Source organism: Lactuca sativa, chromosome 4 (assembly GCF_002870075.4).
Source record: "Lactuca sativa cultivar Salinas chromosome 4, Lsat_Salinas_v11, whole genome shotgun sequence".
NCBI lineage: Eukaryota > Viridiplantae > Streptophyta > Magnoliopsida > Asterales > Asteraceae > Lactuca > Lactuca sativa.
In genome coordinates this window covers 38,260,992-38,273,374 of record NC_056626.2, presented here as the reverse complement: position 1 = coordinate 38,273,374, position 12,383 = coordinate 38,260,992, and the positions used below count along the sequence as shown (strand labels likewise).

At 33.4% G+C, this 12,383-nt stretch overlaps 1 protein-coding gene across 1 annotated transcript; it reads right to left on the bottom strand.

Moving 5' to 3' along the window:
• Positions 1 to 5,558: 5,558 nt before the first annotated feature.
• On the bottom strand, positions 5,559 to 6,257 carry LOC111917768 (protein ALP1-like). Its single transcript, XM_052770827.1, has one exon. The coding sequence runs from the start codon at positions 6,255 to 6,257 to the stop codon at positions 5,559 to 5,561; it is 699 nt and encodes a 232-aa protein (XP_052626787.1).
• Positions 6,258 to 12,383: the final 6,126 nt, after the last annotated feature.

Sequence of the window (12,383 nt, the reverse complement as noted above, 5' to 3'; positions counted from 1 at the left end):
GACCGTGGGTATGTCGTGTTAGGACCATGGGAAAGTTTTTTTCTATGATATTCGATTAATAGTTCTTGTTGTTTTAACAAACGTTCAACCATTATGTAAAGAGAATCAACCTAGTCGTCCTATCCACGACCATTTCGAAAGTTATTTTTCCTTTCCTTTTGCAAAAATGTTTATATTTCTCAAGTTCAATCGCTTCACTTTTAAAAACTCTCATTTAATATTCTAAATTTTGAAAGACAAGTTCCATTACTGAAAACACTATTTTGAACGATCAAGTTAAAATATGACAACAATATAGGGATGAGCAAAAACCGAACCGATAAACAAAAAACCGCAAAAATCGCAATAAATCACAACCGAAAAACCGAAACTGACGAAAAAACCGATGGTGCGAATTTTATTTTTTTGAAAAACCGAATATATTGGTGCGGTGCGGTTTTTATCTAGAAACCGATCCACCAAAACCGAACCGTACCGCAAATTTATTAACAATAAAATAAATCACTAATTTATATTATACAATTATACATATTATTTCAAAAAACTAACAAATTCTAATTTATACATATATTATATATTGAACTTGAAGGAAATTAGTAATTAGATATTAGGTTTAATATGTGAGTTTGTCACTTTGTGTTTATGACTCAATGAGTTTGTGTAAAATGTAAACATTATGTGGGTTACAATTTGCAAGCTTGAAACTTCTAAACACAAATTAAATAAAAAAATGAGCTTTGGAATATATGAGATGCAAATGAAGTGATCAAGTAAACAACATAAAAAACTCAACATTACAACTTCTATATATGAGGAAATGAAATGACAGCATGTCATACAATCATAAATCTTCACATAAACACCACGGTTAAAAAAATCGTATCGGTGAACATAAAAAACCGCACCATATGTTTGACTCGGTTTAAAACCAATACTGAACTGGTACAAACCAAAACCGCACTCAAAAACCTTAAAACCGAACCATTGAAAAATTGCACTCAACAGTTTCTAGAATTCAAAAACCGCACCTTGCGGTTTGCGGTTCGGTTTGGATCTAAAACCACACCAAACCGCATAATGTTCACCCCTACAACAATATATGTAAGGAAAAAGAAAACTAGTTTTATTTAATTAATGGTGTAATTATTATTATTATTATTAGAACATCTTTAATGGTTAAACTAATAAAATAATTAAAAAAAAAAAAAAAAAAAAAAAAAAAAAAAAAAAAAAAAAAAAAAACTTATTTTTTTGCCATAGAATCTACCCATTAACTTTATTTAAGTAAAAAAAATTTAGTAGAAACATTTTCCAATGGTTAACCATTTTAAAAACTTTTTTTTAGTTTAACTAATTTATCTTTTATCTCTATTAAATATTTTATTAAAGCCCTCACATAATTTATAATTTATCATTATCTTTTATACATATATCAAAGATTATAAAACTACAAAAAATAAAAAGATAAAATATTATTTAATCAAAATGTTTTATAATATTCGATATTTTTTAATTTTAACACTTTTGACAACTACTTTTAATATATATAAGTTTTTTTTTTCTAAACTATATAATTTGTTTTTATTGTTTTCTTAAATCAAATGATTAACTAATAAAAAATATAATATCCAAATATCATTGGATATAAAATATAATACATAATATTAATTAATATGGGGATCAAATGATAAGCGTTTCCAATAAGAAAATTACACACAAATCTAATATTAGCCTATTTAATAGCAGCCTATCTAATATCCATATACACCTCCTTGATCTACAAAAATCAATGAATTTCTTTTACAAGAAAAAGACCACGCTCTTAAGAAGCCACATAGCTTTTAAACCTTTTCCTATTATTTATTTATTTATTTTACAAACTAATCCTCAAGGACATCAAACTCTTAATTTAAACCTTTAAGTTTTATGATATTTATATTAAACCTTGCAGTTAAATTACTTTTATTTACTATAAGCTTAATAATAAATATAAGCTTAATAATATTTTCCAATGACTTTTAATTAATTTATTTTATATTAAAGCAAAATACAAATAAAATATTTTGTAACATCAACTAAGTTTTAATTAATATGTCATTTAACATTTATATTTTTAAACATAGAGTTTTAACTAAAATATAAAGATAAACAAACCAAATATATATATCCGAACATTCATAAACTATAAAAAAATAAATTTATTGTTTATTTGATAAACAAACGATTCTAAGCATGATTTTTTTTCGTTTAAATAAGCAAACAAGCATGAACAATGATTTTTTTTTCTTCTATCATTAAGAATGATGATTTATATTCATTCATTTAGTATCTCAACGAACAAACATAAAATATATTGTTCCTCGTATCATAAACAATATATATATATATATATATATATATATATATATATATATATATATATATATATATATATATATATATATATATATATATAGAATATAGTAAGGTCCGTACATGTAACTTATTTATATTAATCAATATAAAAAATTAAAATAAAATATCATATATAAAATAAAGGACTGTATATGTAAAATTGCTAATATATGATGGGTTTATTTATACTAAAAAATACTGAAAGATCAAACTAGAAAATAATGTATAAAATAAGAGACCTGATATGTAAAATTTGTTTATATATCCTATTGATACGTCGGTTCGATAAAAATGATGAAGTTAAACATTGAAATAATGAAAGTAATAAAAATAATATAGTAATTAAATAATAAAGTTGTAATGAAATGATCAGGTTGTAAGAGAATTATTGTTAAATATAATGATTAGGCTAAATGATATTCCAAAATGACTTAAAAGATAAGTCTAATGGTGTATGAGGGTGATGTAGATTGATGTGTCCTTAGTAGCATTGTCTAGGGCTATATACAACAGACTTATCGAAAACGTTTTATCTTTTATATTAAAAAAGTTTATTAATCTTTATTAAAATATCATAAATTTATGTCTAAATTTATTCACCCTTGTGCAATGTGTAGGTGTGGACAATTTTCAAAAACAAGAATTTGACCGTTTGCATAAACCACGTTTATAAACGGTACAATATATTATGATGCAAAGAAATAACAGTAAATCAGTATCATATTGAGTAGTATAAATGTCGCCAGTTACTACACATTACCTGAAAATTTATTTAAAACTTAATGAATTTTTTGAAATTTCTCTCACAGAGTCACGATTTAGAGTAATAATCTTACTTGACAAAAATCAGTTGTAAAGCTGTTACATTGAAAGAATTACTTTCTTATGCAACACATCTTATAGATAAGTTGCATGCTATTTGTGTATCATAGTACCATATTTGATCCTCATGAGTCATGACCTTGTTTTGAAGTAGACCTGGACCAAGAGGGGGGTAAGCTAATGGCTTAGGCATCCTTATTCTTGGGGCCCAATTTTAAATCAGGTAATATATATATATATATATATATATATATATATATATATATATATATATATATATATATATATATATATATATATATATATATATATATATGTCTGTGACGAAATTGGAAAACAATCTAATAGTAGCCTAATTGGTAAAGCGTCCAACACCTTCTGAAAAAAAAATCGGTGCTCGATCCTTATGTGAGGTTTTGTATTCTTTTTTTTTTTTTTTTATCTTTGCTGATAATTATGAATATTTAATAACCTAATACATAAGTTACTTGGCAATACCACATGAAATCTATTTTATCTGTGTCTAAATGATTTTTTTTTCATATTTAACTTTTTTTATATTTATCTAAGCATATTTAAAAGTTTAATTAAATATTATATATGTTTCTAGAGATTTTGTGTTTATAAAATTGATAAAAAGTCAAATCCAAGCATCAGCAATTTTTTGTAATATTTAAGTTAAATTTGTTGATATTTGTTTATATATAAATCCATTTCTTATAAAGAAATAATAGTTTTTTAGTCTGCCTTCTTAAAACCGTTGCATATCTTAATAATGACATAGCAAAACTAATAACAAGAGTAAATTACCTAAATGGTCCCTATGGTTTAGGGTAATTTACGCGTTTGGTCTTTAATTTATTTTTTTTAACTTGAAATGTCCCTATTATTTGTTTTTATTACATAGTTGGTCCCTGTCTTATCAAAAAAAGACTATTTTCCCTTGATTTTTTAATTTATTTAAATAAACATACCCCAACATCATCCTCTCACCTTACATTACCTACTCCACAAATTTCCCTATTCAAATAATAGTTTTTTTAGATAAGACATGGACCAAGCACGGAACAAAAACAAACAGTAGGGATCAAACACGAAACAAAAATGAACAGCAGGGACCTTCCGAATTAAAAAAATATGTTAGGGACCAACATACAAATTACCCCAAACCATACGGAACATTTGTGTAATTTACTCAATATACAATTATCCAAATTAAATTTATTAATCATTTTAAACTCAAAAAAAAATTCTTATAAAAAAATTATAATCTAATAGTCAGAAACACTCATTCCTTATTTGCATATTAACAAAGATATTATATTAAAGGGTTTAGGTCATTTTTGGTCACTTAACTTTTGGCTTTGTGCTCATTTGGTTAACTCTTTTTAAGTTTTAAAAGGTTATCAAACTTTTGACTTTGTGCTCATTTAGTCACTTAATTTTTAGATTTGTGCTCATTTAGTCACCTAACTTTTAAAATTGTGCTCATTTAATCACTAAACTTTTGAAAAAATTTAAAAGTTTAGTGACTAAATGACTAAATGAGCACAATTTTAAAAGTTACATGACTAAATGTGACCGAACCAAAAGTTAAGTGACTAAATGAGTACAAAGCGAATAGTTTGATGACCATTTAAAACTTAAAAAGAATTAACTGATCAAATGAGCACAAAACCAAAAGTTAAATGACCAAAAATGACCTAAACCTTATATTAAATTTAGCTCAAATTTAAAGGTTATATGAGGTTTTGGTGTATCGAGGGCCCTTTGTCATATAAAAATGACCTAAATCCTATATTAAATTTAGCTCAAATTTAATGATTATATGTGGTTTTGGTGTATCTTTGTTTTTTATGAGGTTATATGAGGTTTTGGTGAAAGCGAGCCGATATCTTAACGCTAACATGCCCTAAAAACATGGTTCACAACAGGTGAGTTTTTCTATGATTAAGAGCATTGGGTGTGGGCAACAAGATGCAACACCACCTCACATGCCACATAAGCAAGTGGTGTTACAACACCAAGTGGGGAAATGGGCAACAAGATGCAACACCAAGTTTTTGAAAATAAATAATTTTTTCTTTTTTTTTTTTACTATTTCGTTTTTTTTATACTTTTTTTTTCATTTTATAATTTATTTTTTATTTATTTCGATTTTTATAAATTGATATAAATATTTTTTATATATGAATAATAAATAAAATATAATGTTTAAAAATTATAAAAAAAATTAAAATTTTTTAAAGATTAAAATTAATATAAAGGCTAAATTACACATAATATCCAAAAACAAAAAAGAAATAACATCTAAATTCAAAAAAAAAAAAAAAAAGACAACGCTATTCGTTATCGTTATTGTTACCATAGAAGATATAATCCGCCAAATCCTCTCGAAGTTGTTTGTGTTTATTTGCGTCATGAATGTCAACAACGCGATGCAAATAATCTGTTGTTCCTGGTTGAAACTGAACGTGTCTAGGCTCTGTTGGGATATAGTGTGCAATATTTTTCCCTTTATCTTCTATTACCATGTTATGCATTATGATACATGCATACATGATATATCGTAAAGTTTCTAAATCCAATGGTCGTGCTGCATGTTCAACTATATGCCACTTCGCCTTCAGCACTCCAAAAGCACGTTCCACATCCTTACGTGCTCCTTCTTGTCTTCTCTTAAAAAATTTGTCTCGTTCTTCAACCGGGTGGCGGAATGCCTTCACGAATGTGGAATACTGAGGATATATTCCATCTGTAAGGTAATAGCCATATTTGTATTCGTTTCCATTCACCGTGAAAGGAGCATCCGGGGCTTTTCCGTTCAAAAGATTGCCGAATATTGGCGACTGATCAAGAACGTTGACGTCGTTGTTGGAACCCGCAACCCCAAAAAATGCATGCCAAATCCATAAATCTTGAGAAGCGACAACCTCTAACACCAATGAAGGTGATCCGTGATGACCACTTGCGTATTGCCCTTTCCATGCTACCGGACAATTTTTCCATTTCCAGTGTGTGCAATCAATGCTTCCGATCATTCCGGGAAGCCCATGACGTTCTTCATGCGCCGCATACAATTCTTGCAAATCATGCAACGAAGGTTTCCGCAAATACACATCTCCAAAAGTTTTCAACAACACCCCTTGACAATGTATACAAACTCTCTCTTGCGGTTCTTTCGGACATTCTCATATAGTCGTCCATGGTGTCGGGTGACTCCCCCATAGCCATCAAACGAATGGCCGCAGCACATTTCTGCAACGTTGTAAACCCCCGTCTACCTCTAGCATCATATCTTAATTGAAAAAATTCGTACCTAAACATAAATTAACTATAGTTTAAAAATATATTGCATATGTTGTAAAATTAAAGAAACATGTAGTATATTTTTATTTATTTGGTATAAAAATATAGTAAACAAATGATATCGGCTTTCCAAGGCGTTGGCGATTCGTAAGAACACATCCCTACTCAAACGAAATCTTCTTTTGAAGTCCTTCGCCCCGTATACATAATGATCCACAAAGTAATCGTTATATAGATGTTCGTGTCCTTCCTCGCGATTTCTGTTTAACATCGCACGTCTTGTTAGTAGCGGGACTGGGTCTGGTTGTAGCAGGTCGGTAGTGTAATAATGATACATCATCCTAAAGAAAATATCGTCATCTGAATCATCGGACGAGTCGAAAGGATCCATATTTTTTTTGAAGATAATTGAAAGTATGTAGAGAGGATAAGAGAAAATGTGTTAAAATTTTAAATAAAATGAGAGTATTTATAGGATAAAATGTTTTTTTTTTAGTAATTAACTTTTTTTTTTTTAAACCGTTGCAAATAAACGGTTATTTTTTTTAATTTAAAACGGTCATTTTTTTTAATTCTATTCGTTTCTTCCCGTCGCCATCGCAACGAGATTCAACTCGACGAGAAGCAACGAGTAGGGGGCGGTGTTCCCCGTGTTATTGTTAGGTTTTATACAAACAATCCTATGTGTGCATGCAACCCTAGTTGGATCTATGTTTTCACTATAAGACATACAACTTTATGAACACAAAATAAAAAACCTTGCATGCTTCTATAATTTTCGAAAATTACATAGAAGTGTAGTAAACATACCTTTGTTGTTATATAGCAATAACAACTAGTTTCCTTGATCTCTTGAACTCTCTTGAACTCTTGAAAGCAAGCACCACAATTGTAGTGCCTCTAATGGCTCACAAACACCTTGAAGCAAGAAGGCAACAAAGAGAGAGAAGGGAATGATGCTAATTTCGGCCCTAGGGTTTCCTTGGAATCAAGTGGCCTTAAATTGAAGCATAGGGCATGTATTTATACTATAGGGTGCTAGGGTTTTAGTCAAAACCCTAATGGACAACTTAGCCACCAAGCAGCCCAAGGAACCTTATGGAATGAGGCCTTGGACGAAAATATGATGATCCTTCATCATAATTTCGTTCCCCCTTAGTCCATTAGGTTTCCTAGCCCAAAACTCAACTATCACACATTTGACAGTTTATACCATTTTATTTAATTAATCTCTTTTAGTCACCAAATTAATTCCTAATTAATTTATGACTAATACTAATTAAATAAATATGATTTCTCCTTTAATATATTATTCTTATAATATATTAATAAATCATAATATCTCCTCTCTCTTATCAAATTACCTTGTCAAGTTGCTTTGGTGAAGGCAACCCAAAAGGACCATGCACACTCGGGTCAAGTATATACCAAATATGGTTACTGACTTAGACACTAATCCAACAGTCTCCCACTTGGATAAGTCTAGTAACTATATCTCACGTATAACTTCCGTACCCAATAGCAATCGTAGCTTTCAATAGCCGCTGTCAACTCTGACCAATAATCTGTCCTTTAGATAAGGGATCGTATAATCCTCTGTTCTAGATATCATGCTAACAATACTTATTGTCTAGCATTCTATTTCTTGATTTATGATTTGTTCGACATAGAACTCAGTTGAACACATCAACTTTATCCTGACCGGGCCCGGCACATAAGTCAAACCAAATCATCAAGTGGCCGAGATATCGCTTTTATCCTCACAGAATAAAAGGAACAGAAAACGTTGACTAATATGCCTTTATCATTTACTAGTTAAACCACACACAATAATACATTTTATAACATCAAGTTACTGATGCGTTTTCGCATTATCAATGTATAATCAACTAATAAACAATAACCATATCTCTAGGTTTAAAGATTATATGATATTATCATCTTGCGATCACTTGTGATAACCTTCATGAAGTAATACCAGCAAGTGTGGGTCTATTTCAATGCTCAATACAAATTTCATAAGCACTCATAAACTTTGCAGCAAACCTTTGCTATGTCTAAAACTTTTCAGACAATCTACAAACAAATTTATGACAATCTTCCTTCATATCTACTTCCAACATATGAGCGATTGTGAACTGTTCGAATAATCTTATTATTCAGGAAGTCAAAACATGCAAAATCGACACAATAGATAAATAATCAACACAAGATAGAAACTTTCTTATAAATAACACACCTTTATTTAATCATCATTTGTTGAATATGACATTATCTATTACAAGTTTTCTACCTATCTAATCTAAACTAATATCGTCCTTCAGCCCTACGCTCCTAGCGTGCTGCAAATGCTTGACCCTACTCAGTCCCTTTGTAAGGGGATCTGCTGGGTTATCTTCTGACGATACCCTCTTCACAACGAGGAGTCCCTCTTCTACCCGATGTCTAATAAAGTGGTATTTCCTGTCGATATGTCGAGATCTGCCATGATCCCTTGGTTCCTTGGTTAAGGCAACCGCTCCTTCATTATCACAGAAAATTTCCACGGGCTCTTTTATGGATGGCACAACTCCAAGGTCTCCAATGAAGTTCTTCAACCATATAGCCTCCTTTGACGCTTCGCTCGCCGCAATATACTCTGATTCGCACGTTGAATCAGCTACGGTCTCTTGCTTGGAACTTTTCCAAGTCACTGCTCCTCCATTTAGGGTAAAGACCCAGCCTGACTGCGATCGAAAGTTATCCCGATCCGTCTGAAAACTAGCATCACTGTACCCTCGTACCCTTAAGTCATCACTCCCACCGAGGACTAGAAACCATCCCTTGGTCCTCCGAAGGTACTTAAGAATATTCTTAACTGCAATCCAATGTGCCCTACCAGGATTCCCTTGATATCTGCTGACCATGCTTAAAGCGAAGGCCACATCAGGGCGAGTACAAGTCATAGCGTACATGATAGAGCCTACTGCGGAAGCGTAAGGTACTCGGCTCATATCAGCTATCTCTGTCTCTGTACTCGGGCTCTGAGTCTTACTCAGCTTGGTATTGCTTTGGATTGGCAACTCCCCTTTCTTGGAATTTTCCATACTAAAACGCTTTAGTACCTTTTCCAAGTATGTATCCTGACTGAGTCCTATCAGTCTCTTTTCCCTGTTTCTTACTATTCTTATTCCCAGAATATAAGCGGCTTCTCCGAGGTCCTTCATAGCGAAGCATTTCCCAAGCCAGGACTTGACTTCCTGCAAGGTTGGGACATCGTTTCCTATGAGTAGTATGTCGTCGACATACAATACGAGGAAGCTTACTATACTCCCACTGGCTTTGACATACACACAAGATTCATCTTCGCTTCGCAGAAAGCCAAACTCTTTAACCTTCTCATCAAAACAAAGATTCCATCTGCGAGATGCTTGTTTCAATCCATAAATAGATTTCTCAAGCTTGCATACTCTATTCGGATGCTTCACATCGACAAAACCTTCTGGCTGATTCATATAGACATTCTCAGCCAACTTTCCATTAAGGAAGGCGGTTTTCACGTCCATCTGCCATATTTCATAATCATGAAACGCAGCTATGGCAAGCATCACCCTAATAGACTTTATCTTCGCAACTGGTGAGAAGGTCTCATCATAGTCAACTCCGGGAGTTTGAGTAAAGCCCTTCGCAACCAATCGCGCTTTATAAGTATGCACTTTCCCATCCATGTCCGTCTTCTTCTTGAAGATCCACTTGCACCCGACTGTCTTACGACCCGGTACATTATCAACCAAATTCCAAACTTGGTTGTCGTACATGGACTGAATCTCGCTGTCCATAGCCTCTTTCCATTTTGCAGACTCCGGGCCTGCCATGGCTTCCTTATAGCTGCTAGGTTCATCCAAATTTACTAGTGTACTATCACTAATAAATGTATCCCCTTCAGTAGTAATATGAAAACCATAAAACTGGGGTGGAACGCTAGCCCTAGTGGAACGTCGAAGAGGTAGGGACTCGTCAATAGGTTCAACAGGAGTTTCCTCCTCAAGTTGAGTGCCAGTGTCCGAGGTTCCTTCATCGCTTTGATCTTGAATTTCTTCAAGTTCAATTTGCCTCCCACTGTCTTCTTGGCTTATTAATTCCCTTTCTCGGAAAACCCCTCTTCTAGCAACGAAGACAACATTGTCACTCGGTCTATAGAAAAGGTAGCCAAAAGATTTCTGCGGATAGCCGATGAAATAACACTTCTCACTGCGAGGTTCTAGTTTGTCGTGAGTCTCTCGTCTTACGAAAGCCTCACAACCCCAAACCTTGATATGTGCCAACGAGGGAGCCTTCCCTGTCCACATCTCGTGAGGAGTCTTGGAAACCTTCTTAGTGGGAACTAAGTTAAGTATATGGGCGGCAGTCTCTAAGGCATACCCCCAGAAAGCTATTGGTAGCGAAGTCCGACTCATCATAGAACGAACCATGTCCAACAAGGTCCGATTACGTCTCTCAGCCACACCATTCAATTGTGGCGTTCTCGGAGGCGTCAATTGCGAAACGATTCCACATTCTTTTAGATAGTCGTGAAACTCAAGACTTAGGTACTCTCCTCCTCGGTCTGACCGAAGCATCTTGATTTTCCTGCCCAGCTGATTCTCCACTTCAATCTTAAACTCTTTGAACTTTTCAAAGGTTTCCGACTTTTGCTTGATCAAGTAGATATATCCATATCTGCTATAATCATCTGTAAAAGTCACGTAGAAGCGGCAAGCATCCCTTGTGGTGGATCTAAAGGGCCCACACACATCGGTGTGTATGAGATCCAATAAACCCTCACCCCTTTCACATGTGCCAGTAAAGGGTGACTTGGTCATCTTCCCAAGTAAACAAGACTCACACGTGTCATCGTCTCTAAGGTCGAATGACTCCAACACTCCATCCTTTTGGAGTTGGGCTATGCGTTTCTTGTTGACATGGCCAAGACGACAATGCCACAAGCATGATTTGTCTAGACTAGTAGACGAATCAATATTCAAAACATTATTTCCAAAATTATCAACAATCATCACTGATTCATAAATCCCATTACAAGGTAATGCATTGAAGTAAAAGACACCATTCAAATAAACATTAATAGAACCATTACTATTATCAAAAGAATATCTGAAACCTTGTCTAAACAACCCATGAAAAGAAATAATGTTTCTTGCCATATCTGGCGAATAACAGCAATTCTCTAAATCTATTCCTAACCCATTACTTAACACTAAAGAATAAACACCGACTTTGGTCACAGGCGACGATCTTCTGTTTCCCATAATCAGGTTCATCTTCCCATGCTCCATCTCCCTACTTCTTTTTAGGCCCTGCAAATCAGAACAAATGTGGTAACCACATCCTGTATCAAGAACCCATGAAGTAGCAAATGATGAGTTATTAGATTTAATAGAATACATACCTGCAAATGTGGGCTTGATCTTCCCATCTCTTATGTCTTGCAGATATTGTGGGCAGCTTCGCTTCCAGTGGCCCTTTTGGTGGCAATAGAAGCACTCTGCTTCTTTAGGATCGGAAGAGGGTTTAATGGGGCCTGCTTTGGTCCCACTTGATGACGAACCATCACGGGGTTTCCCCTTATGGTGGCTCTTACATGGTGCCTTCCTCTTTTTACCCTTTCCTTGACCTATTGCCATCACAGGAGCGGCCACAGCAGGGGACGGTGCAACGGATTTGTCTTTGAGGTTGCTCTCAGCAGTCCTCAAAAGTCCTTGGAGCTTGCTCAAGGAGACCTCCTCTTTGTTCATATGGTAGGTCATCCTAAACTGATTGTAGCAGGAGGGCAAGGAGTGGAGGATTATGTCGATAGCCAAATCCTCATCAAACTTAACATT